Here is a 26,081-nt window from a genome sequence, read left to right as displayed (position 1 = left end):
CAGAGACTTCAGATTATGCTGGAGGTGCCTGATGTGGAGCGGTAGTCAATAACCTTGCGAATTTCTAATCGAACTAAACTAGAGAGCCCAAGGGCTGGAGTTGTTGAGCGTGCCCACGAGCGACAAATGAACTTAGCCACTGACCCGTAGGACGATCGTCATAGTGCTGGTGGAGGTTGCTGGCATGGCCCTTGTTGTGGTGTGTTCAGTTGTAGTATTAATATTAACGGTATCAGTACGCAAAAGCACTTGCCGCCTCCTCGGATTTTTCTGTTTGCGAAGAATTAGAAAATTGCATGGGACGAGACTGATTTTAGGCAAATTGAGCTGTTGGAAGATGCTGTAGTTTGGAGTGGCGAAAATGCAGCCTTTGTCCGTGTTGCGAACCTCCTCAAATCGCTGTTTTGCTACTAGCAACATATGGGATGATACCTAAAAAGTAATTCTCTAGCTTCCGTAAGTACTAGGGAGAGCCAGCCGCATCTTGTTGCAAGGCGAGAGCGACCAGAGGCGCCGTGTCCAATCTCTTCACTACTTGGGCAGTCACTTGGGATCCAGGCAAGACTTGCGAACTTTGACCTCTACCTCACCTGGCTCGATCCGCTGTCCCCTCACTTTGACTTTGTCGTGTTTGCGACGTAGGAATGCAAGCTGGCCGCTGCTCACATCTTGTCGGACCAAGTCTCCAGCCTTGTGCAGTCGTCGGAGGGCCCGGAACCAAGCCGGGGGCCCCACAAAAGCGGCGGCCGATCGCTCCGGATCTCCAACATACCCTCGGCCCACGATTGGTCCTTCCAACATCAATTCTCCAATTGCGCCGGGCAGTGCCAGCAGATCATGGTTGTCGCGGTTCTCGACCCAGGCCACGCATCCGTTGGGCTGTCCTATATATCTTGGGTCGTCAGACTTGGTCAGCGGCTCGGTCACAGTGCTGATGACGCTGCCCTCGGCAGGACCGGAGCCTTGGATGACGCGAACCAGATACGGTCAGGTCAATCTTGCCGCTTCGAGAGATGGAACTTGTTTTATGGGGAAATATAAGCTGGGGACCATGTGCTTTGGTAGCGCGCGATGCAATCCCAAGGCCGCGCCGTCTATTTTTCCCTGGAAATCTTCATTAACCCCCTTCAACTCCATGAGTAAAGGTGCCTGCGGCTCGTCGTCGTTGCCAGGCTGCTGTCCGGACAATAAAAATGCAGCCAACATAGTGCGCTCCAAGACCTGCACTGTTTCTTCAACCACTTTAGCTGCGAACAATCGAAAGTACTCGTCAAGGTGGTATTCGATTTCAGCAAGCTCGACCCTCTGGCTGTGGATTTTCACTTGGAATCCTTTCGGCCCCTGAAATAGACAACTCCGTCTTCACCGTAACGCGCCCGATAGAGTCGGTTGCCGTGATTCAAGTCAGTCCGGAAGCGGGACAGCCAAGGGGGTGGAAAGATGAGAAGGGGGGGGTCTGGAAATGAACACGTTAGATGGTGGAGGTAGCCCCTTGCAACACTCGGTCCTTCAATGACAAGCTCTAGCACCTACTGGAAGCGGTTTCTTGAGGTCGTCAGGGTCCACGATCCAGGCCGCTTGGGACGAAAAATTTGACCCCAAATCACTAGACATTCGCAGGTTCGCCGGACCAGATATGCCGAGTGGACTCAATCAGCAGGATTGTACCCAGATATAAGACGTTTAGATGACCATAGCTTGATATCTGAAGCACTGACAGCTTTGCCTCCTAGACATAAAGTCTTTAATGCTGGTACCTGCATTGGCCGGTACATGCGGGCTACTGTAGCTGTAAGGAAAGTCCAAGTTGGCCTCAGTTCTGTTATGGCGCGGGCAGGTTCTCCCGTCGAGCTTTCTCTGACGGTATTTCAACTGAAGCTTCAGCCACAAGTACTGTTGGAACTTCAAAAATTCTCAGGTCAAAAGCGTAAGATGAAGAGTGTAGGATACGATCCTGCGGCAGGGGGGTAGAGGTACCATGGAGCTGAGTGCGCACGAGGATAACGACCGTTGCTCTACAATGATTCCCTTTAGCTTTCCAGTAGAGCCAGATGTGAAGACGACATATAGAGGATCATTGGGAGACACGTTTGTTGCGAGAACAGGCTGCTCTGGGCCTGTGCAAATATTTGCCTCGCCCAAGTCATGATCAAATACCAAGACTGTGCCGGCAATTTTCCACATTCCTTTGCGTCGTCAAAATAATAGGTGCCTTCAACGTCTGACACATGTCCACCAATCAATTTACTGGATAGGGAGGATCACAAGCAGCAAAGGCGCCACCAGCTTTCATGACGCCTAGCATGCCAACCGGCATCTACTTGCATTAGTCCATACATATAGCGACAAGTAGGCCTAGTTTAACGCCAGCATCTTAAAGCTTGTAAGCAATATAGGCAAAAGCCGTGCAATCTCGTCGTATGTGAGAGAACCATTCCAGGAGACTGCGGCTTGGGAATCCTGCTGAGGGTGGCAGTGCCGTCCCATAAGATGATGAACGCATACTCCAGACGCCACAGGGGCCTCTTTGTTCCATGGCGACAGTTTCTGCTGGTCCAAAGGGCTAAACATGTCCGTGTTTGCCAAGGGCTGCTGAGGTGCATCTGCGACGCAACTCAAGGCAACTTGCAACGTAGCGGGGAGATGACCAGCCTGGTCCGCCGACACGAAATCGTCTTTGTATGAAACTGTACATGCATCTCCGAGGGAGAACTCACTATACGGTCGTACTATTCCACTGGGATCAGCACCCGAAGTTCAACAGAAGACAAGTTGATCAAGACACCAAGATAGTCTATAGTGATCCTGTCAGGATTGGGGTTCCAAGCAGAGTAGACAAAGGGATCACACAGGGCACTCGCTGCGACTCTGTAGATAGTTAGGTTGGTGGCAATGACTGTATTAATCTCTAAACCTCCTCTTCTCTCAGCACAAACTCCCCTTCTTTATATACACATAGGCTACTAGCTGCTATCTCGCAGCTAATTTAGTGGCTGCCGCACCATTGTGTCAGAGTGAATTGGGGGTGAGCTCGCCCCACATGCCCTTAATCACTCGGTCGGGCGTCGGGTCTCTGACAGATCCCCTCACATTTTCCAACCTCTCGGCTTGCATCAAGAATCCCGTCAACGCGTTGGGTCGTACAAGGTCGGAAATGCCTTCTCCAGGCCATTCAATCACGCAATTATTGCACAGATTGTCATTCCGGATTGAAGAGACCAAAGACTCCCGACATAACTGGCTGCTCATGCAAGTCAAGTTTTGACGAATCATGTCCAATAATGAGTCGCTAGCTTTGAGCGGAATCTTGCACGAAACAGTTTCGATAATTCTGTGAGCCTCAGACGGCGTCTAAGAGATAAAGGCGCTGCATGCAACAACCGCGTAGTCGAAGGAGACGTGAGATGCTGCTCGGTAGGTCGGGAGGACCATACTCCAAACCACTTTGTAGATGCCCTCCAGAGAGATGCCATGCTCTTCGACAACATGTTTGAATCTGGGTACAAGCGATTAGCAGTTGACTCTGGTTGACCGGATTTTTGGGCGGCAGGAGAGTGGTGCAAATGGCTTAAATCCAAGATACAGGGCTCATTCGTCGGCAACTGGGACCCTTCAAGATCGACCGCCACATCTCGGTTGGGCGTTTCTCGCCTCGAGCCAGATTCGCGATCCTTCTTTCGTGGCCGAGAGGAAGGGCTGGGTTTACAGCCATAGGAGACATGTAAAACGTGAATGAATGGTGACGCTTCTATCGAGCACTGTCTGGGAAGAGAACTCGAGACGTGAACAAGTCAGATTCAGGCTTGACAGTTAAGATCAGACCAAGTTTAAAGCAAACGACAGATTGTTTCATTCAGTTTGCGTTACCTACTTTACGTTCTAGTTGCCGTACTCTGTAAATGTGGCTGTATTGGTAAATTTTTCCTTTCTCGGTTCATGGCACGGCTGACGGCTTTGCCGTGCCGATGGTCCGCAGTAATATTGACGAAAATTCAAGATGGGCCAACATTCGATCATGTCATTTACCTATTGATTTTTATCCACAAAGGCTACCGTATAAATACCTTCCAGGATACTCGTGTCAGCGAAAAGGGGATGCGGCATGAGAATTGACCTGCGCAGTAGAGTTGACTCAACTTGGTGACTTGCGGTCAAGCAGTCACAGACAAGACCGGCATATCACGGTCACATATTAGTTTGTGGCGTTTCGCGTCATCACGATACCATTACTTTGCAACAGAAACATGGCGCACACATGACATAATATATACACAACTGAGTATGTCGGTCAATTCCAACACCAGCCTGCCCAATCGTCTTGGTGATCACTTGAAGCGTCTCAATTTCTTCAGTAGAGTCCCAACAACAATCCCACCCTGGCCCTCAGCGGTTTGCCGTCAACTCAGACCCTGCGGCTGTGCACAGGGCCACTGTCGAGGAGGGCGTCGCTGTCGTCGAAGGGTTTCTTTCGCCAGGACAGGTGCAAAAGCTCAACGGAGACGTCACCGCGCCCTTGGATGCCTTTTGCAAGCAGCCAAAGTCGGCGGCGCCGGATGCAAAACGACCATGGATGGCCGACTTCGTGTCTGAGCACGTCTCCCGCGCACACAACTTGGTCGGCTTCAGCCACGTTTTCCGCCACGAGATTCCGAAGCACGAGTTCATGCATGAGATATGTCGTCAGACATTGCTGGCGTCGGGCGACTATTGGCTGCGCTACGTAGCCGTCATCGAGAACGGCCCAGGAACGAGCGAGCAAAAGTGGCACAGGGGCCAGCCCGACTGCGGCTCGGTCAAGTAAGGCCCAGGGGCGCCTGAGGGCATGCTCAACTTCTTCACAGCACTGACCGATTTCAACCCCGAGACGGGCCGGGCCCAGTGCATTTGGGGCAGCAACAAACGGGTCGAGCTTGGTGAGCCAGATGACGAGCATCCGGTGGTCTTGGTCGACCTCAAACCCGACGACACGTTGATGCCAGCGGCAAGATTACACACCGGCCTTTGGCGCAGAGGATGGTTGGCAGACGAAGTGTCATGATACCCCATGTTTGTTGCATGAGCTCGCAAGGGACGTAGAACGCGCACTCCAACCAGCGGAAGGTCTATCGATGTCGTTGCAATGTCTCGGACAAGACGTGTATCCGAGCACTCAACACGATGTATCCACATCTGCATCAGTTTGTTCCTGTGTCTCGCCTGTCGTTCTAGCAACGAGTTCCCTCAAAACCGCCGCGGTGGCGTTTGCGTGGCCACATGGCTTTTAGACTCTGGTATCAGCAAGCCCCGATGCGGACATTTCCACAAAGTAGTGCTGCGCCAGCACAGCTCATTCGCGAGAACTGCTACAAATACAATGTTTAGAAAAGCCAAGCCGTCCTCGGGTCTTGTAAGCCCTCGCTGCCAGCTACGAGACTCGCGGTGTGTTGCATTTTCTAGACGGAGGGCCGAAGTCGGGGAGGCCGCATCAATATCGGGGACTTGCGGCTCCTCTTTGATCACCAAGAGGCCAAACCCGAGTTTGTTTATTGGCACAGGGCATAAAAGAGGTTAAACCAGAGCTCGTCAGGGACGCTTGGTGCTTTTGTGCCTCCGCCACCGCAGACCTTCCGGTGGTGCCCGCATGGCTCTGATGCTGACCAATAAGACTACCTTCCAAGGATGGTTTCTTCCAGATTCTAGTGCATCATGGCGTCAGCCCTGGGGTCGAGAGGGTCCATGGCAATGCAGGACAACGCTGCATGCATATGCAGCTTGGTGTCGGCGCGTGGCTCACACCGGCTCGTGCCCGCAAGTTCCCCAGAATCTCTGCAGCCATTTGTTTCAGCGTGAGTGAGGGAGCATCTGTTGGCCGCTGACAAAGGGGGTCTCACTGGATTGCCGCCGCTGACAAAAGTCTCGTTGGATTGCAGGCCGGACGAATGGCGCCGGTTCAAACCGGGCTGGCGTCGACCTAGTTGACTGACTCTCCTGGGTCAGGGGTCAGGCTCATCATGACGTACAGCCCGTTGGCAACTTGACTGTTGACATGTTCAATGTTGTGGCGAGCCCGTCTCTGAGACTTGATCCCCCGGGGCATTGGTCTAGAAGCGCCCAGATGAGAAGATGGCGCCGGTCCATGTCTTCTCCAAGCAGTCTACTGTTAGTAACAGGCAGTGCCAAGGACGAACCGTGGCCGTTCACAGACCAATTGACAAGAAAGGCTCGTCCGATGGCCGTTCCTCGTGAGGCAATCGCCCACTCGCACTTTCGGAGATTACTCCAAGAAAACGGATTCACCCGATGCCATGACTGCCTTCATCTAACGCCATGCTGACGGTCACGGACTATCCGATGGCAAGGTTCGTCCCCAGCCAGTTCAGTAACCCTCGGCCCTTGTGCGTGGTGCAGCTCACCGAAACATGTCGAAGAGCCAGGCGCAAAGGGAGGGTACAAACGAGAGACAGCCCACTATATTTTCAACCCAACTCGAGGCTTGGATATATGGAACTTGCTGGGCACCGTAATGACCTTCTCCACTCATCCCCGTCAGCATTGTACATTTCTCCTTCGGCTTGGGTCGTCCGTGGCATGCATCGCAAGGGGCTGCCATGTCAACCCTACTAGAGCATTTGACCCTGCAGCAGCTTCCGGTGGCGGGCACGAACAGGGCCGAGTATACGAGAGTCTTAATATAGAACAGAAAAGCCCGACCACGTGGCTGTAGGGAAAGGACGCGACATTCCTCGACAACCTCCCACAGCCCATCTCAACCGGAACCAGGAAACCAGGAAACCTGGGGAAACCCACTCTCAGGAACCGGCCCCATGGAGATAGCACGCACGCCACCGCAGCGGTGTATGTATGGCCATGCCGTGAACCACAGCAGCGGTCCACAGCCGCTGGCCCCGGCTTCTATTGTTCTCGATGGGGCGAGCTATCACGGGGGCTGCTTATAAGCCGCCCTGGCCACGGCCCAGCCCTGCGACAGGGCTCCGGCTTCTATTGTCACAATGGAGCCGGGCCCCGTTCCATTTCACGATGGCTTCATGCGGGATTTACCCCAGTCTCGTCCCCAGGTTCTTTCCCTGCAAGCGTGTGCCGCAGATGGCCTCCACGCAGATGATTCTCGTCCGCAAAAGACGGTCCGGAACCCGCGTAGTTGGACGGATATAAGAGCAACCGTCGCCTCGCGGGCCGGAATGCATTTCAAAAAACCAGCATCCATCGGTCAGGTTTTTGTCTCCCGTTCATCACTTACAACTCACCTCCACCTCCACCAAGCATCTCCACGAGATGAAGTTCTCCGTCGCCTCAGCTGTGGCCGCCATGTTGGCCGTGGCCCATGTAAGCAGAGCACGCACACGCACAAGGAGACGGCACCACGCACAAGACCGAGGCTAACAACGACGCGCGCGCAACAGGGCCTTCCTAGTGCCGTGCCACGCGAGCTGGAATCTCTCCACGCCAGAGGCGGAGTCACCTGGACGGGCGAGGTTCTCCCCGGCAAGAACTTCACCTTCAGCGGCACCATCCAGGAGGTCCAGGCACAAATCCTGGCCCAGAACCCCAGCTACTTCGACCAGTATGTCAACGTCACCGACAGTGAGCCCGAGACCCATCTCGAAAGGCGATGGGTAAGTTGTCGTCGCCCGACGCGTCCCGGTCCAGCTGCCGCTCGGTGCAGGCTCATGACTGACATTTGTTCCAGACGGAGAAGCAGCCCCCGGACTGCAGCTACGGCCATTACATGCGCCGCATCTACGCTGTGCGGTTCATCAACGGTAAGCAATGCACTGGCTGGCCCTTGCCGAGGTTGCCGCCGCTGACGGAGCCGTCACCCACGCAGAACTCAAGGCCAAGCACGGCGGCACGGCCTTGTGCGGTGCGCCTCCGAGGCGAGGACCCGGACTCGGCGGTTGCTCCAGAGTCAGCTGCAGCTGGGGATCGCAGATGTGGTTGTGCAACGACAACGACTACCACTTGGACCTCCCTTGCACCGAGGTTGCCTCTGCTCTGCTCGAGCTGAGCAATGTCTGCTACTTTGTCGTGAGTCACCCGGTGCCTCGCCAGAGCACCCTGCCCTGACGCCCATGGCTGCCTGCAGAACTCTGGCTAACACGTGGAAACAGCAAGAGGGTGGCGATACCCAGGTACAAGGCCAGGTAAGCTCGCATAGCCTCTCACCGCATCAGCACAAGACGTGATTGTTGGGGAGTCGTTCTGACATGCCCGATAGCTGTTTACTACGGATAACTGGAATGTCATTATTGACTATTACGGCGACTGCCACTCGAGTCCTACTGTGGGATAGATGATCCGCCGGCACAAGCTCAGGCGAACTGTCAAATATTGCCTGAGTAGAGGAACCTTTGAGCCTCAATTCATACTAGCAAACGACGTCCCAGCAATAAAATTTTCAAAACACTTATCTGTCTCGAGCCAGTTGTGTATTACCCCGTTATTTATGACAAAGTTGCAGCTGCGTGTTTACCCCGTGATTCCCTATTCCGTCTGGACATGAGTTGTCGCCTTTCCAAAGGCTGTGACGTGCAGTAGACAAGTTACGACTTGTGTCCCGCGTCCATCGGCCTGGGCTCTGTTAATGTCTGCAAATACACATCCTTTTCGTCGTCAACGTACGTCCCAAGGGGCAACCCTGAAAGCCGGTTACCGGCTCACTCACCCTCAAGGGATATACTGACATCGCGCCAAAATACCGTCAACTGTCTCAGTCGGCGTCAATTAGTCTTTGCGTAGTGTTCCACGCCTGCAGCACTACACAAACCTTGTGCAACCAGCCAAAATATGCATGTACCCCGGCGTTTCACTAGAACCCTGACAACCCATCGTGTTCACCTGAAGCAATATCAGAATCAAAACGGACCGCATCGCTAGGCCGTAAACATGCCAGTCACATTTCTGCTCCTCCTGCTCTGTCTGCCGCCGAATTACTCTGGATGTCTGGGCCGGCCGGCAGCTGGGCGAGTGCCCTGGGAAGGCAGTCTCACTTTTAGATTGCAAAGTTCTAGCACAGACAAATTCGAGCCGGTCAAGTGTGCAAAAATGGTGTTCAATTTCGTGATAGCCATAGTTTACCAATACTTCCCCAGCGGCCAACAGCCCAAGGACGACGCCCATTCCGCGCAGGGCACTGAAGCTCTCCCACTTGAGACCGCATCAGCCCCCTACCACGTCAACTTCAGCGGTAGCAGACGCAGAGGAACGGATTGACATAATATCCGCAAAACGGGTACGCCGAATTGCAGCACATATATCCCTGGCAGGGCCAGCCACAGTAATTGCAAGCTGCGTGCAGGTGCTCGTCAGTTGCCGTGGTCAAAACACCGTGGTATCGGACCAGCACGTACCGTCGCTGCTTTCAGCCTTGCCGTCGGCGTGTGAAGCCGCCTGCAACGCGGTGTCAGATGGAATGGTGGTGAATTCTGAGTCGAGAAAACCATTAGTGACGTCCAGCCAGCCCGCCACGCCGTCACAGAGTCGTCAGGATACCTTTCAAGCCGTCTTTGGCCTCGGGTGCAGGCGCACCCAGGACAAGACAGTGTGTCAAGAGGCCGAGAGCAAGAAGCTTGGCTTGCATCTTGTGTAGTCCGAGTCACTCGCTTGTTGGGATAGACACTTTGTTCTTTTTTCTACACGAGCTGGGTGAGTCGAGTTGTCATGCCAGAGCACATCGGCGGCGGCTTACACGCCTTTATATCTCTGGTTCGAGAGGAACCAGGAACCACAGTACGGTCTTCTTGGTAGTCAATTCTTTCTCGTCGCCTCTCCGTTTCTCACGCTTATCTGTTGCAGACCCCAGGTTCGACGCAGATTGGACGGCTGTTGGCTGGCAGGTCGGAGAGCGCATGACCAATATACATATCAAGTAGGACCAAGGCGCAAATATTGCTCAGTCCTCGCGTCGTGAAATGGCTGCCGGCGGTGACACTTCTCCCACTTTCCGCACCATCCGTTGCCCTCTGACGGGTCCGTCTTGTCCAATACGGTCCCTCTGATAATCCTGCATGCAGTTGGTTGTCGAGTACTGGACTTGATATTCTTCAGCGTTGCACCATGTGCGACAGGGTTGAATCTATCACTTGTGGCAAACTATTGTCATTCACGCCGCGTTTGGTCAACATTGCCTTGGGTGACTTCCAATACTCGGCATCCGTCTGGCGTGATTCTCCAACGCTGTGCCTTGGAGGAGCAGTCGGCATCAGCATGTTCAGCCGATGCAGTGCTACCACCAAATATCCCGTGTCTGGCGTCTTGTCACGACATTCCAAGGAACCAAGACCCTATTTTCTTGAACAGTGAATGCAATACTCCGCATTTTTTCTGCTTTGCCACCACGGCAGGAACACGACATGTGTAGCCTTGTGGCGGGGAAGTACGGTTGCTGCAGCCATTCAATATTCAATATTCCCAACTGTTCGCCGAATGCCACGTCACATGGTCAAGGTCTAAGGACGTGGATCATGAAAATCAATTCTAGGAACTTCTGCGGCAATCTCAACCGTTGGACGGTCATGGTCCCAGATTCCGACGACGCTGATGCTTTGCTTGATCCTTTTCTCTACAGCATAAAACGCCCAACCGTCTTGGTCTTGTTTCGAGTGCCTGCAGGTTCTCAATGAAAAGCCAGGTGCCTCGTCGAGGTCTTCCCAGTAGCTAAGAAGATATTGAATGGCGAAACGGTTGGAAAAGTACCAGGAGATATATTGAAAGCAAAATACAAGCTATGGCCTGTACGCTCTAGTGAAATACGTTGACCACATACCATTTGATGCTTCATCATGAGATATTATTTGCCCACTCCAACATGTACTGAAATTTCACCAACAAAAATACATAGGCGGCGAATAAAAGTGAGCTACGATGCTCGCCGTTGCAAGAAGCTGTCCGCCCACGCGAGAACATACAGACTGGTTACGTTCTCGGATAAAGCAGGACATGTATTACGGCTAGACTTTCCTTGGCCTCATCATCCCTCTCATGTACGTGAGCGGCAGCTCAACACATGGACACAGCAAAGCAACAAAGCAGTCATGAGCCGCCAAGATGGAGCAACACATCATCGCCAAACGCCTCCTATCCATGCCAACGCCAGCAGACGAAAAACACAATCAAACAATACATTGACTCATCAAGCAGCCGCCATGTCGACGTTTTTCCCCTTGACGCTCTTCCACTCCACGAAAACGGCACCGACAATGGCCGTCGCCGCCGTCGCCGCCGACACCCAAAAGCAGTTCGCAAGCGCAGAGTTAAAGGCGGTCACAATGCCACTCAAGACGTCATCCGCGAAGACGCCACGAATGCCCGTCGCGCCTGCGGCAAGCACAGCCTTGGGATCGGCCTTGGGAGCAAACTCGCGCACAAAGTACTCGAGCCGATTGGTAAAAACGGTCTGGCCGGCAGACACAAAGAGCGCGCCGCCGAGCGACTGCATGAATATGATGATTGACGTGCCGGTGGGCACATCCACCATGTCGAGGACGACTTGGACCGCGATGAGCGGCTGTTGCATGCCGATGCCCACGCCCACGCCGGCGATCACTTGGTATCCTATCCACGCGCCGGCCGGAGAGTCAGCCGCAAGCGTGGACATGAGTCCGTAGCCGATGGGCATGACAACGGCTCCCCCGATGATGAAGGGAGTGTAGTAGCCCCATGACGAGACGACTGCGCCGCTGGCGACGCTGGAAATGACGACGGTCAGCAACATGGGGATGTTCATGATGCCCGACTTGACAGGCGTCGCGCCCTTGACGGCCTGGAACCAGATGGGCAGGAAGTACGTTGCGAGCAAGAAGCAGGCGCCAATGAAGAACTCGAACAGCGATGAGGCCCAGACTGTTTGTTTCTTCATGATTCGCGGTGGTACCGTCGCGTTGTCCTGCATTCGCCACTGGACGTAGAGAAACACCAAGATGAGAACGGCGGCCAGCATGAGGAGAGACGTGATTCTCGGGTTGTCCCAGGAATACTGAGATCCTCCCCAATGCAGAGCCAACAGAAGACACACGACGGCCGGCAGGAAAGCAGCGGTACCAATCGGATCCATCTGCCAAATGCGCTGCTTCCACGTCGTCGGGAGTTTCTTCCTCTTGGGATCAGGGAAGAAGATTGTGATGACGACGACTGTGACCAGCCCGATTGGCAGGTTGATGTAGAAACACCACCTCCAGGACAGCTTGTCTGTAAAGACACCACCGAGAAGCGGCCCAGCGACCGACGAAATCCCCCACATACTGCCAATAATAGCGCTGTAGACCGGTCGTTTTCCCAAGGGCACGCTGTAAGCTAGAATAGTGAGCGCCCCGGCGAAGATGCCGGCCGATCCCATGCCCGCCACGGCTCGTCCGATGATCAGAGTCATGCTGTTGGGTGCGACGCCGCAGACAAGGCTGCCGAGCTCGAAGACGCCGATGGTGCTTAGAAACACCCATTTGACGCTCCAGAAAGTGTAGAACTTGCCAAAGAGCAGTTGGAACGATGACCCGGTGAGCATGTATCCGGAACCGTACCAGCCGACGTCTGATAGACTGTGAAACTCGTCTGTTATTCTTGGAATAGCAGTTGCAATGATGGAGTTGTCTAGCGTTTTGTCAGCAGATTCGCCGTGCTTGTCCACGGTGCATATCTATTCTTACCCAGAGCCATGAGAAATACGCCGAAGCATAATGCGGTGATGATCAGTACGAGTTTCATACCTGTCGCATACTCCATGCCGTCCTCCCGTATTGACGCCGCGTCGATACCGTCAGCTTCATTTTCTGAGAACCGCGACTGGCGTTGCTGAAGCTTCTCTGATTCCTTGCCTTCCCTTGCAGCGACCCTGGGAATCACATCCTCGTATCGTACCGCACCAAACAGAAGGCTTCCTCGTACTGTGTGTCGTATCGACTGGCGAACGGTCGAATTGGCTCTAGGTCGCGTAATCACCTTTCCTAGGGCCCTAAGATCAGTCTCGAAACTCTTTTCCAAGGATTCGAGATCTGAACTGAAACTTGTTTGTCCTCTTGTCGGTATTTGAGTCCCGTCCTCGGATAGCCACGACGTGATGCTGGGGGCCATGGTGCGAGCTCTACGGTCGTCGACAAAATACTGCGATTCATTCTCCAAAGATGACTGTAGAGTCTCTCGAGAAAGCTTTACACGTAAAGGCTCCAAATCTAGAGCCTTTGGCCGCCGCTGGGCAGCCGCAGCCATGGAGTCGGAAGCCATGGTGATGAAATGACAGCCGTTTTGGGGCAGATGATAGGAAAGGATCAGCTTTGCCAGATGTAGGTGCGAAGCACCAGAGCCAGGGAAAATGGAAAAGAAAAGCACAGAGCGACATGAATTTACAATATAAAGCACCATCTAGGGAAGAGGCATGTCTCTTTGCGGCAATGTCAGCCTCCGACACCCAGTGGCCCAGGGTCCGGAGGGCATTCGGCGTACTTCCGCCTCGCAAAGGACTCTTAACCTCCAGAACGGCCGGGATGCGGGTGCCCCGGGCCATGTGCCCCGGCGGCCTTGGCTGCAATTAGCTGTCCCTCTGCCTTTGATATAAAACTGGCGTGGACGGCCCATTCATTGGCTTGGCTTGAACGCGACCTGCCATGGCTGCCAGCGACTCGGAGCAAAGGCATGCCGGCTTATAGGCCTCGCAGACCAGTTCATGCAAGACAAGACATGGATCCGTTCCCGTGGGCAAATGGCCATTGCCGTCGTAGATGTAGCAGACGTGTCAAGCCCGGGGGGTTCCCATCCAAGTCTGACCATGTCGAGTCCAACACGAAAGTTGTGGACTGCTGCGTCAACCTCAAACCAGAGGTGGTGACAGTTTTTTTCTTCCTCGTTTTTGTTCGTTTCGCGCGGCCTGCCATGAACCCAGCAAGGGCCAGTTCTTCGCGTGATCCTAATCCTGCTCATCCTCGCGCCCCCGTTTGTACTTGCTTCTGCGCTGAATACCTTCCAATGTGACCAGGTAGATTTGTCTGTCCAACTAAGACAGACCGATCTGATGGTTTCAACTGGCGGGTCTCCGTCTCCGTACACGCCTCGCTCCTCGCCTTTGGTTTGGTTCGCGTGGCGACCAGGGCCGAGCGGCGGCGTTCCGAATTCCAATAACCATTGTCTTCGAGCCACGTATTGACAAACATGTCCCTCCAAGTGAGACAATTGCTCTTCGCACCATTCCTCTACATCAAGTTAGTCCACCAAGTTGCCACTTCATGGCAGGAAGCGTCGGCTCCACCCGCCGTCCAACGACGGAGATCCACTTCGGCACTGGAGGACACGGCGAAAATCGTTGACCATTCCGGAATCCATGTCAATGGAACTTGAGTGCCATTGTGCTGCACAGTCAGACTCGATTGTATTAACCTATTGGATACGTGCGGCGGCAAGGACAAGCCCATAATTATACAGTGACTTTTACAACACATACTCCACGACGAGATACGTCGGGTACCCTGCAGCATCACTGGTGTCAATATATTCAACCCCTCGCTAGGACGGACCTTGCGCCGTCTGACACGGAGGAGGATCCAGGAACCATCCCTCACGGTCCATTGGCGGAATGACCCTCTGGTCCAACACCATAAAGTTGGTGCGCTTGCTCTGTCCCAAATGACCGATCTGTATGGATCCGCTCGACAGCCCCCAAGGCGACATAGTAATAGATACCAATACCTTTCCGCCAGTTATCTGTAGACAGATGCTCGAGTATGCCGGGAGAAAATGTGTGGTGAAAGGAAGTGCTGCTTGAATGCCATCTGATGCATAACCGTCAGTCGTTCTCACTATGCTGTGGTATCGGCTGGGGAACCCTCCAAGTATGGCGTCAGACGCACTCGAGGGCTGGGTCTGCGTGCCTCGTCTTCTTCGTCCATGGCTCTGCAAGACGCTGGCGTAAAGTTACGCATTCTTTTTGCGCCCTTTTCCGCGCCATGCTTGCTTTCTTCCTCGTGGACTTCAGTCAAAGGCTTACCGCCTGGACAGCCCGCCTGTAAAGTGTTGCCGTGTATGGCGGCCGAGGCGCAATAGTCATTGTGATTGGGGCTGTTCTCTTTCACATCAGCCTTTCCAATAGGAATGCTCGATCCCGATGGTATGTACAGTTGCTGCGACACATGCCGGGTTTCTGCGTGTTCTTGGCTAACGACTGGTCCGCTTCTGGTTGTCGTGGGAGAGAGACCAAGATGTTGCCGGTCGCCGTGTTCTTTTCGAGATATTACTTCCGTAGCAGGTGTGTAACATGCATAATGCTGCAAATTCATGGGCAACGGTTGATTCAGCAACGAATTTGTCAAAGAGTCAGCCAATTCGGGCGGAAAAGACGTGTTATTTGTGAGGATCGGGAACGGAGCCCCTAGGTGCTCTCGAGTCAGCAAGCCTCGCCTCCAGAAATCTGAGCAATGGTTAAAATATCCTACCCTCTCTTTTGTAGCCAATGTCAGAGGCCGTCGAAGTATTGGCCGGAACCTTGTGTTGGGCATTCTGTCTCCCATCCTCACAGGGAAAAGTTTCTGGTGCCATTTGCTGTTCGGCGCATTGGCTGTCGGACTTGACGGGGATATAGTCCGGCATGCTGACATCAGTGCTAGTTCTCCTTTTGCTTCTCTGTGCAACGGAGGTGCGCGTCAGGTTGTTGCAGTGATGGTCTCCTACGCCCGCGCTCATGCTCACATCCATACCATTCAGCCATTCAAAATATGAGCCGGCGTTGCCGAATGCATCCAACCCATGTTGTGCTGAATGAAAACAGGGTCCGTACACAGGATGCGTTACTCGTCTTCCCCCAGACACAAGCGCAGAGCTCGCTCCAGTCGCTTGGAATGAATTCATGGCACGGTTCAACTTGTCAGAACCGCTCACTCGACGTTGGGGTGAATGGGCATGGGACTCAGAGTCGTCCGGCTGAAGCGTAGGGACTTGCATAGAAGCAGCAAATGGCGCTCTTCGCCACATGGAAGGGTTCGGCCAGGCAATAGAAGAGCTCTCCAAAACCTCTGGAGTATTGGTCAGCAACGGTTCGACTGTTCGCAACAAAGCTGGAAGCAGAGCCCAAATACCTAATGGGGCGTGCTGGAACGAAAAAGCCACAATGTTTTTCACGCGTTCAATTGGTGTCGTGATAGAATCACGAGGAAATCCTTCGCTCAACACTAATTTTATACGGCCGAGGTCGTCAGCCGGGCTCCAGTAGTTTTGTTGGAGAAGCTCTTCTCGAAATCCAGGGAAGCTTAGGGGTTCGAGATCACCACTTTTCGAGAAATCTGGCAGTGTCAGTTCACAAAATATGGTGCAATATCAAATATCTGCTGTTCCTTACCAAAGCTGTGCGCTACAATGTGCGGCCAAATACTCTCTCTGTCCAGCGCTGTAGATCTCATAGCAATCAGCACAATGCAGACATGGGGCTGGGGGATAGGTCTTCGGGCGACATACGCTACGAGTCTTCCATCAATGAAAAGTCGAGCCTCAAATTTCACATTCTCCGGGAATTTACTATATGAGTTGGTGAATTTACTCACAGACGGCGCAGTCCAGGAGTGGATGGACACCCGAAAAGGGGTCCCCGTCGGGAGACTTGGAACAAAGCAGCAGACCGTTGGCAGGCCAAACGTGCCTCCAAGGTGAGGAGATTCTAAAGTCAATTGTGAGCCAACATATAGCCTTGGTGGGGATTTACACCAGAAGCATCATAACGGCACCATACCTGGATCATGAACAACATGGCAAGCTACCTTGAACTCCTTGACTGGTACCTTGGAGTTCTGCGGGAACAGAAGAATGTCCCAATCTTCGTAACGCATTGTTGTGGCTGACTAGGGCAAACCCCTGGCCTCGCCTCTAGTTGCAAGGGCGCGTTGTTGTAAATTCAGATGGTTGACACAGTGATTGCCGGTGCCATATCTCTGCGGTCCAAGGCGGAAGCGGAAACGTCAAGAAAAGCAAGCCACGCTGCTCGTCGTAGTCAAACAAAGGGCCTCCCGCCGACAGACGAGCTGAGCATCGAGATAGGGAGCAGGCAAATCAAAAAGGCCGACGGGTGGCGAGAAAACCGTGGTGGTTATGGGAGAAAGAAACAAAGCGAATATACCTGGCCGCGAGGATGTCAAGAATACTACACGTTCCTGCCACTGCAGCCTCGCAGGGTCGCTCAAAGCAGCAATGGTAAGCGAGCATTTGAAATGTATCGGATGCCAACTCGAATAAACACATGTGCAGGCCACCTATTGAGTAGGTACATCTGAGTCTACTGTATGAAAGTGGGCTGCGGCGGCCCGACAACTGCCAGGCGCCGTCGCTTTCAGATGTCTGCTTTACTCACCTTCACTTGCTAGATTTAAACTCAGTGCTCAGCTGTAGCCGTCATGCTACACATGTACGCTGGCGGGACACGACGCAGCTGGCATTCGCCGCCACCGACTGCCATCGAATGCTGAATTTGGTAATTTTGCGTCGGATTGGAAATGGTCCATCTGTCCAGTGCTTACATCTTCAAGAGCAAAGGAGATGGTAATTTTACCGCAATCGACCGCCTGGTCGAAACATGACAACACGTCGGGTGTTTGAACTACTACTCAGGGTGTACAGAGAGTGATTTTGTTCATGTGAATCCCTGTATTTCCACCTAGTATATGTACAACAAGCCTGCGTGTCGGTTATTTCCAGATCTTCAAGGATCCTCATCACCTTCCTTTCGTGCCTGGAGGGTAAAAAGCATTGCGTTAGTCCTCTCATCACATCGTTCCCATTGCGACTTATTCTTCAACAAGTCAAGCCATCCCACTTACCCGTACAGCACCTGGTCCGCCCAATTCTCGTTCCAATCCATCCTCAAATTCTCGCGGATATGTGGGCTGATCAGGGTACCTCGAATACACAAGACCTGAAAGGCCTAGGAATACAGCAACGAAGCTGCCAATCATTACTAGCCCAGCGCCCGGCGTGGTCCAAGTGTACTCATAGGGTGAGAATATACCGAGGACATCGTTGTCTTCGTGAATAGGCTCGCCAAAATTTCGTCGTTCCTGAGGGTCCCACCAATTGGCGTACGGATCACGGAACTGCCGCTTAATTCTAGGAGGGTTGATGTAGCCGCCATTCTGGTCGGGTTTATTTCATCAGTCACACGCTGTCATCGTAGATAGAACATGGTCTCGCGGGAGGGGCCGTCTGAACGAACCATGCCAGGGTCCTCGGCCTCTGATATCGTCGGGCGGTCGGGGTACTTGGCATCAAGAATCTTGCGGTCAGAGAGAGAAGCCGGCAAAAATCCTCGTCGCTGGGCCACTGGCAAGCATCGACTGGCCACAAGGTTGGTGCGGATGGCGGATGACCGCACAACGCTTCGGAGAAGCATCTGTCCAAGATGTACTTAGCGATGATTGTCCACGGAACGCCGCAAATCAACAGGCACTCTTTTCAAGGTTAGGAATTGATGTTTCATCGTACCTTGGGCCGATGGTAACGTCGTTGGCGCCCACTCGTTCTTCTGCAACGTGATGTCTCTGTGGGTATGCTCTCTGATCAATTGAAGTCGTGCTTGAAACGAAATCGAGGGTTGCATGTTGCTGCCTGGGGCATCAAACTCTATGGCTGTCTCGCGACATATGGCTGGCCAACTGCAACCTACCATTTCCCCGATGTGGGTCTCCAACTGACGAGCACGGGGTGACGAAGCGTCCAGCGAGGATGCACACAGTCAGCAACAAGACAACAGAATGGGCATGTCATCCACGTCTCCAGTTTCTCTCAATCCCCAAAAAGTTTTTTGCTTGGAGGCCGGGTTTTGCTCACATTTTCCGCCGCAACACACGCCACAGGCCTCTGATCATGTTCAAGTTTTGTATGAATATTTTTTGAGACGCTACCAATCTCTAGATCACATTTTCTACCCTGCAAATGCTCGCCTCAACGAGATCACGCCCACTGCGTCTCCAGGCTCCACATTGCGATGATGCCTGAGACCGCGTCTCCCGACAACGACGTGCCCATCGCGGATCCCCAAGCCCACGAAACAAGCACCGACTTCAATAGCTTGCACAAGGACGACGTGATACCGGTTGATTTGGAGGCGGTCGACGTTTCTTATGAAGCCGGCACGAGTGTGCAGGCGAGCGCGGACGCGCCGGCGCTCATAAATGGCCATGGAGGGAACCATGAAGGGGATGGCAGACCGGCGAAGAGACGAAGGACCCTGAACAGTACCCCTCCTCCTCTACCGTCGTCTTTAAAAAAGCCTAAACCCATATCACCCCCGTGGAAGAAGATTGGCGCCGAAGGGCCTACCAGTTTCACTGAGAACGGCCGTCGCAAATCAGGTCGAATCAATACTTTACCACTAGAACTTCAACCGCAAGGCAAAAAGAGATTGACTAGGCACTCGCTAGGCTCCAAAAGTTCTGCAACGCAAGCAAAAAAGGCAGATACAACACCTGTCAGACCGCCTAACAACAAAGTGAGTTCGCAGAAGAAACGTGTAGGGACGCCCAAATCGACATTGAAAAGGCCCGAGCCGCCAACTTCCAGAGCCTCCTCTCGGTCTCTTCGGCGCCGCACACCATCTCCACCAGCTCATCCTACCAGAAAATCCACAAGGACTAGACGGAGCTCTCGCGCTGCTAATGTTTCAGATGCCGAAGGGGAAGTCTCTACTCCAGCCTATGACCCCCCTTGCCATTTCCACGATGGCAGCGGACGATCTCCTCGAATAAAACTGCTAGTTGGGCGCGCTGGCTTTATTCCGCTGGTTCACGCAGATCAGGTTCGCAAGCGGCCCAAAATTGGCGCCAGCTTCGAAGATTTTTGGGCACGGGCCGGAGCCATCCCAGTGGAGGACGGTGGGCTTTTCGCTTCTGAAGATGGACCAATCTATACTGATGAGGCCGCCGCAAGAGACGCTCGTTTGATAGCGCGAATTGAGGAAGAGGTCCAGGGAGACGGCATCCTCTCACTCGGTCGCTGTTCAGCATTCATACCCGAAGAGGAAGAGGAACCCACTCGACAATACGCTCGTCAAGATCATATCATCAAAGCTATGGCAAATTTTCGTAAGCTCTTGCTTCTGGAACAACAGCGTCACCGTGCCATAGCAAAGAAACTTGCAGAAGCGTGCCGTGATGCATGGATAAGTAGACAACCCAAGTCAGCAGAACAGCTCGAAGCTGAAGCACGACAGAAATGGATTGTTCATTATCGAAATGTAGTCCGCGCTATGCTTGGTACTTGGGAAAATGTCCGCGCTCAAGTGAACCGCCGTCGCCTTGAACAATGGGAGGCAGAGGAGCAGAAGCGTGTCAAGGCTGCTCTCAACGAGGCAGTGAACCTCTCAGAGCAAAAGCTGCAGGCTCGCCGTGGGTTGGACTCTGAACAGATATCGGATGATGACGATGGTTTTGATGGCCTCAGTGACGATCCTAGCACAATGGACGATGATGGCATCAATGAATCGAATCTAGCATCGGACAGTGACGGCGACGAGGAAGATCTCGATAGTAACAATATGTCAACATCTGAGGAAGAGGAAGAAGGCGTGGACGGGATTAACAAGGATGTCGGAGATGAAGGTCTTACGCAGGAGCAGCTGAGAGCAAAGTACGCCAATCTACCCGACCTCAAGCTGCCAGAGAAGCAGACAAGCACAGTTGCTGCAGCAAGCGATGCCCTGACTGACGTCACGGACGTCGACAGCGAAACCAGTGACGAGTCAGTTGATATGGATGATGATTTGGGCTCAAGCGACATGGCTAGTGACGATGGCGACAATGGTGGCGATGAGGATGACAGTAGCCATGAGGAAGGAGACGAGGATGCCGGTGGTTTGCTTAGCCTCTTATTTGGCGAATCAGACCTCAAACAGATGAGGCAAGCGGCTACAAAGCAACGGAGCGATGACACCGATTCTACTGCTGCTTCTTTTGGCCTTGGTCATGATGAGGTAGAAGGCGATAATTTCTCCTTGAAACAGGAACTCGACGAGAATGTGTCCCCAGTATCACCGCCAATCGCAGATGCCAAGCCGTTACTAAATGTTCACGACCCCCCAGGAGAATCTCTGAAGGAGGGTTATGCGAATGGCGAGCCCTCCACAGTCGTGAGCAAAGTACGGGAAGGTCCAAAAATTAAATATTCTGACCCAAAGACAGCTGGTGGGGTGGTGGTTCCTCAGTCCTTGTCACCAAAAGAAGATGCGACAATGTCCGACACTCAAGCAGAGCATAGTGTCCAGCCACATGGTACTCCGCTGATTTCGAACCTGGATAAACCCACCAGCCCAGAAACAGAACCGGTCACTACTCCCACCAGTCCTCGACGTAGCCAGTCGCCGCCCACGTCGGACACAAGGCCCTCTGAAGTCGACGCCTCATCAGCAGAACTTGGTCTTGCAAATCAGCCAGGAAGGCGATCAACAACCCCTCACACGCCGTCTCCTCATAAAACTGAAATTCCATTTCTCCTCCGCGGAACTCTGCGTGAATATCAACATGACGGTCTGGATTGGCTTGCTGGTCTCTACGCCAACAATACCAACGGCATTCTTGCAGACGAAATGGGTCTAGGTAAAACTATCCAAACTATTGCGCTCCTGGCACACTTGGCTTGTTATCACGAAATCTGGGGCCCGCATCTGGTAGTCGTTCCCACTAGTGTCATGCTTAACTGGGAGATGGAATTCAAGAAATGGTGTCCAGGATTCAAAATCCTTGCTTATTATGGATCCCAGGACGAGCGGAAGCGGAAGCGCCAAGGTTGGAATAATGACGACGTTTGGAACGTTTGTATCACATCATATCAGTTGGTACTCCAGGACCAGCAAGTATTCAAACGTCGAAGATGGCACTACTTGGTCCTGGACGAGGCCCACAATATCAAGAATTTCAAATCCCAAAGATGGCAGACACTACTCGGCTTCAACACCCAGGCTCGCCTTCTACTCACAGGCACACCCTTACAGAACAATCTTACAGAGTTGTGGTCACTTCTCTTTTTCCTCATGCCGGCCGAAAATGGAGTGGGCGGCTTTGCAGACCTGCAAGAATTTCAAGATTGGTTCCGCAAGCCCGAATCCCAAATTTTAGAAAGCGGCAGAGACCAAATGGATGAAGAGGCAAGGGCCATCATTTCCAAGCTTCACAAAGTCCTTCGTCCGTACTTGCTGCGCCGCCTGAAAGCGGACGTTGAGAAGCAAATGCCGGCCAAGTATGAGCACGTTGAGTTTTGTCGCCTGTCAAAACGGCAGCGTGAACTTTATGACGGGTTTCTTTCAAGATCAGATACCAAAGAAACTCTGTCATCTGGAAATTATTTATCTATTATCAACTGTCTGATGCAGCTGCGCAAGGTTTGCAACCACCCAGATTTGTTCATCGACCGGCCAATCATGACGTCTTTCCGCATGTCTAAATCGGTCCCCGCTGAATACACCACTACGGAACGCAAGATTCGATCACTTCTGGGGAACACACCTATGAGCACAGTCAATCTGGGATTCTTGAATCTGGTGCCCACCCAGCACGAGCATTTAGCCAGCGCGAACGCGGATCGGATCGCTCAGCTTAGTTCGCATCGAGCCTTGATGGACTTGCGCGAGGCACAAAAAGCCAGGGCTCAGGCCGCATACACGATTATTGATCCCTCCACGGTAGGCTCCAGCATTTCCTATCTAGAGAGCGGAGCACGATGGGGTCGGTTCGAAGAACTTCAGCATTGCGTGTACCTCAATGCTCTCCGCCGGCAGCAGCGACCAATATATGGTAAAGATGTCATTGATCTCGTGTCGATAAACGCGTACAAGCGGCCTTGTAGGCCCAAGCCCAAGATTCCTCAAAAGATAATGTCCTGGTTCGAGGGCGACCTCGCCTCTGTCCGTGCTTTGACGCCAACCCTCGGCCAACGCACCGATACCCTAAAATCTACAATTTCCAAGTTCTCGTGCGTTACACCCCCGATTGTAACCCGAGATTTGGAGCAGGTATTGTTGGGTCACAAAGCTGTGCAAGCTTTTACGGATGAAGATCTCAGGCTCTCGGCTCCTGTGCGATGGGCTCCTTTTCTGCCCAAGGAAGTACCACCTGACCCTTGGCATGAATCTCGAATGAGACACAGCATTCAGTTTCCGGATAAAAGACTGCTTCAATACGACTGTGGAAAGTTGCAAGTCCTGGATAAGCTACTCCGCAAACTGCAAGCCGGAGGCCATCGAGCGTTGATATTTACACAGATGACCAAAGTTCTGGATATCTTGGAGCAGTTTCTCAATATTCACGGTCACAAGTATCTTCGTCTCGATGGCGCGACCAAGGTAGAGCAGCGGCAGATCTTGACAGATCGATTCAACAATGACTCTCGCATTTTGTGCTTCATTTTGTCGACGAGATCAGGCGGTCTAGGTATCAATCTAACTGGTGCTGACACTGTCATCTTTTATGACCAAGACTGGAATCCCGCCATGGACAAGCAGTGCCAGGACAGATGCCACCGTATCGGCCAGACACGAGATGTGCACATATACCGGCTTGTTAGCGAGCACACTATTGAAGCAAACATTCTACGAAAGGCGTCACAAAAGCAAATGCTGGACGACGTGGTGATACAAGAGGGAGAATTCACCACGGACTATTTCAACAAGATGTCTGTCAGAGAAGTGTTGGAGGACAAGGTAGATTTCACCAGTGAAGGCGTTGCCGCTGCTGACGCCGCGCTGGAGAGAGTCCTGGGCGGCCCTGATACAAGCAGAGACCAACGAACTGTAGGCAGAGCTCTTGAGCAAGCTGAAGACAGGGAAGACATTGCAGCAGCGCGGGTGGCTGAAAGGGAAATCCAAGCGGACGATGCCGACTTTACCGAAAAGACCATTGGTCCGGCCTCAGGCACGTCGACGGCCCGGCAAGGCACGCCGGCTGGGAAGTCGGTCATGGACGGCGGCTTGGACCTGGAGGAGATGGCACAGATTGGTAAAAGCGAAATGCAGTACAATGCATCTGGTGATGTGATGGGCAATATCGATCAATACATGCTCAAGGTCATGGCAGAGGAGCTGAAACATACGAAGTTGGAATTGCCAAAGGACAAGAAAAAGAGCAAAAAGAAGGGCCGAGACACGAGAAAGCGCTGAGCCGGGACGAAGGGGAGTGATGGTTTCTTCTTGTAGCCGAAGCGCGCCCGTTGGAGGGCTTTGAGTTGAACTGTTCTTTTCGGTATATTGTACTATATTGATAACCACGGCTACGAGGCGTGCGGCCCAGACAGGACGGGGATGTTTTTGGGTAGGGCTACCACGCTCGTAAAGCAGGACGATTCTATTGCGGCCGAGGCGGCTCGTGGTTTTTGGACTTTTGCATGGAGGGGAGTTTGATACCTGTTTGGTTTGGAAGCGAAATCAAAAGCGTTGCTCACATGTATGATGGGTGACAACGGTGAAGGGAGCATAAAGGAGTACATAACGTTACAGGATGGGGATGGGATGGATTAAGCAGACGTGTGGTGGGGGGCTGGATAATAATTGCTTCATTCCTCTCGTGGTTAAGCTACCCTATGCCCGCATCCTCTCTGTAAACGATGCGCTTTCCAAGGTAGACAGCGAGCATTCGCCGCAAGCAGGGCCGGTGCAGCAAATTTGCAAGTGAAACACGCATGCAGATATTCATTTACAGGGCTGTTACTCTGTCGCGTTGCTGTTGCTGTTGCTGTTGCTGTTGCTGCCCCGCACCAAGGAGAAGCATCTACCGAGACATTTAGTGGTGCCATGGATCGTTGCACGCGTCGTCCACGTCACGATGCTTTGAAGCCAGCCTCGACTCCTTTGTTGCCGAAACTAACGCCGGCCGGAGACATGGTCTGTCAGGCCATCCACGACGAGATGTCGGTCGGTTCTCCATGAACTGGCATCGAGCTCGGCCCGTTGTCCATTGTACGGAGTACTCGGGGAATAATTTAGCAGCCCTGCTTATTCCCGGAAACAGTACGGAGTAATTCAGTTGGGGTTGGTCGCTGATACTGGTAGTACGGGCAAATCACCGGTGCCCGCATTTCCGACTTGAAAGCTTCCAATCAAATAAACAGTCCTTCCTTTCTTTGTCAGTGTCATCAGTCAGCAGCGCCCTCTCGCTTGTGCACCATCCGGGAGTCGAGTCAACCATTGAACGGTTCAAAATTGTGCATTACCATTCGAAGCATCCGAACGGTGACTTGTTTTTTAATTTTTTTTTAATCCCATCTCCCTCGTCCGGGCTCGAGCCCCACCTCGGCCCACCACGCCTGCAGCCGCAGCATCGTGCGCGCCCAAACGTTGAGGCCTCGACTCAACAGCGACGGCTGTGGATGCTTCATCTGGAATCATGCCACCGGGAGGGTCGAGCTGGTGGTGATCCCACGAGGTCCAGGGTCCATTCCAGGCCCGACCTACTCCGTACTTGCTCCCGACTTACGTGCTCCCACCTACTTACAGTAGGTGCTCCTACTACTCCGTGCTACGCCGTCCCGCAACTTACCCGGGCAGTCTTCAATGTTCTGCTCCCCCGGATGACGGAAGCCAAGAGAGGGTCATTCTGATCAAGCTGCAGTCTCCACATGTTCCAGGCCCCCTGGTTCCCAAACAAGGCCAGCCAGCCAAGCACTTCAGCACGTCAGTCAGTGTTCGCTGCGCGCCAGCCGCAGCTGGGCAGACCTGACCAGTTGGCCAGGCCAGAAGCAGAAGTGGCACACCGGTCAATTGCCCAACACGCTTTCACAACCACCCTCGATACGGCTCAGACACACTATACTGGCGCTAGGCTCTTGTTCTCCTTTCTTTTCTTGTGCATTTCATCTCAGCTCTTCCACGCGACCGAACACATCACCTCGATTCCAGCCCTGGTGCTCTTGTCGCGCAGGGTTGACGCGTCATCAAGGCATGCAATCAGCCAAGGCCAAGGCTGACGTGCAGGGGCGCAAGGCCAAGGTACGGACGAGTCACGACTGGCACCACGCGGAATCGTCATGTTTCGTCGGGCCTGTGCCTGTTGATGCCATTGCGATTACACCTGCGATGCCGCCCTACCGACCATCGACTGCCCTCCACGAGAGTCATGAGAAGCTAGGCTAACCTTGGCTTGTTT

The 26,081-nt window shown here is 53.1% G+C and overlaps 6 protein-coding genes across 6 annotated transcripts; 3 read left to right on the top strand and 3 right to left on the bottom strand.

The window, feature by feature from the left end:
* Positions 1-4,281: 4,281 nt before the first annotated feature.
* MAM_06132 (uncharacterized protein) lies at positions 4,282-4,801 on the top strand (the record flags this gene model as incomplete). Its single annotated transcript, XM_040824930.1, has 2 exons — positions 4,282-4,321; positions 4,353-4,801. 2 exons carry the CDS (start codon positions 4,282-4,284, stop codon positions 4,799-4,801), a joined length of 489 nt encoding a protein of 162 aa, XP_040677093.1.
* A 2,471-nt stretch (positions 4,802-7,272) lies between these two features.
* On the top strand, positions 7,273-8,290 carry MAM_06131 (uncharacterized protein; the record flags this gene model as incomplete). The annotated part of the gene is made up of 6 exons (XM_040824929.1): positions 7,273-7,323; positions 7,401-7,613; positions 7,688-7,744; positions 7,792-8,025; positions 8,109-8,141; positions 8,216-8,290. The coding sequence occupies 6 exons, from the start codon at positions 7,273-7,275 to the stop codon at positions 8,288-8,290; spliced, it is 663 nt and encodes a 220-aa protein (XP_040677092.1).
* A 2,838-nt stretch (positions 8,291-11,128) lies between these two features.
* On the bottom strand, positions 11,129-13,212 carry MAM_06130 (Major facilitator superfamily domain, general substrate transporter; the record flags this gene model as incomplete). The annotated part of the gene is made up of 2 exons (XM_040824928.1): positions 11,129-12,582; positions 12,639-13,212. 2 exons carry the CDS (start codon positions 13,210-13,212, stop codon positions 11,129-11,131), a joined length of 2,028 nt encoding a protein of 675 aa, XP_040677091.1.
* Positions 13,213-15,396: 2,184 nt separating this feature from the next.
* Positions 15,397-16,793, bottom strand: MAM_06129 (uncharacterized protein; the record flags this gene model as incomplete). Its single annotated transcript, XM_040824927.1, has 4 exons — positions 15,397-15,986; positions 16,050-16,253; positions 16,310-16,357; positions 16,697-16,793. 4 exons carry the CDS (start codon positions 16,791-16,793, stop codon positions 15,397-15,399), a joined length of 939 nt encoding a protein of 312 aa, XP_040677090.1.
* An 866-nt stretch (positions 16,794-17,659) lies between these two features.
* On the bottom strand, positions 17,660-18,346 carry MAM_06128 (NADH:ubiquinone oxidoreductase 20.1kD subunit; the record flags this gene model as incomplete). The annotated part of the gene is made up of 3 exons (XM_040824926.1): positions 17,660-17,689; positions 17,778-18,089; positions 18,170-18,346. 3 exons carry the CDS (start codon positions 18,344-18,346, stop codon positions 17,660-17,662), a joined length of 519 nt encoding a protein of 172 aa, XP_040677089.1.
* Positions 18,347-18,943: 597 nt separating this feature from the next.
* On the top strand, positions 18,944-24,100 carry MAM_06127 (helicase SWR1; the record flags this gene model as incomplete). Its single annotated transcript, XM_040824925.1, has 1 exon — positions 18,944-24,100. The coding sequence occupies one exon, from the start codon at positions 18,944-18,946 to the stop codon at positions 24,098-24,100; it is 5,157 nt and encodes a 1,718-aa protein (XP_040677088.1).
* Between the last annotated feature and the right edge of the window lie 1,981 nt (positions 24,101-26,081).

The sequence above is a fragment of the Metarhizium album genome (genome assembly GCF_000804445.1).
Source record: "Metarhizium album ARSEF 1941 chromosome Unknown scaffold_18, whole genome shotgun sequence".
Lineage (NCBI taxonomy): Eukaryota > Fungi > Ascomycota > Sordariomycetes > Hypocreales > Clavicipitaceae > Metarhizium > Metarhizium album.
The sequence above is the reverse complement of the archived record's forward strand: the minus strand, read 5'-3'. Positions and strand labels throughout refer to the sequence as shown.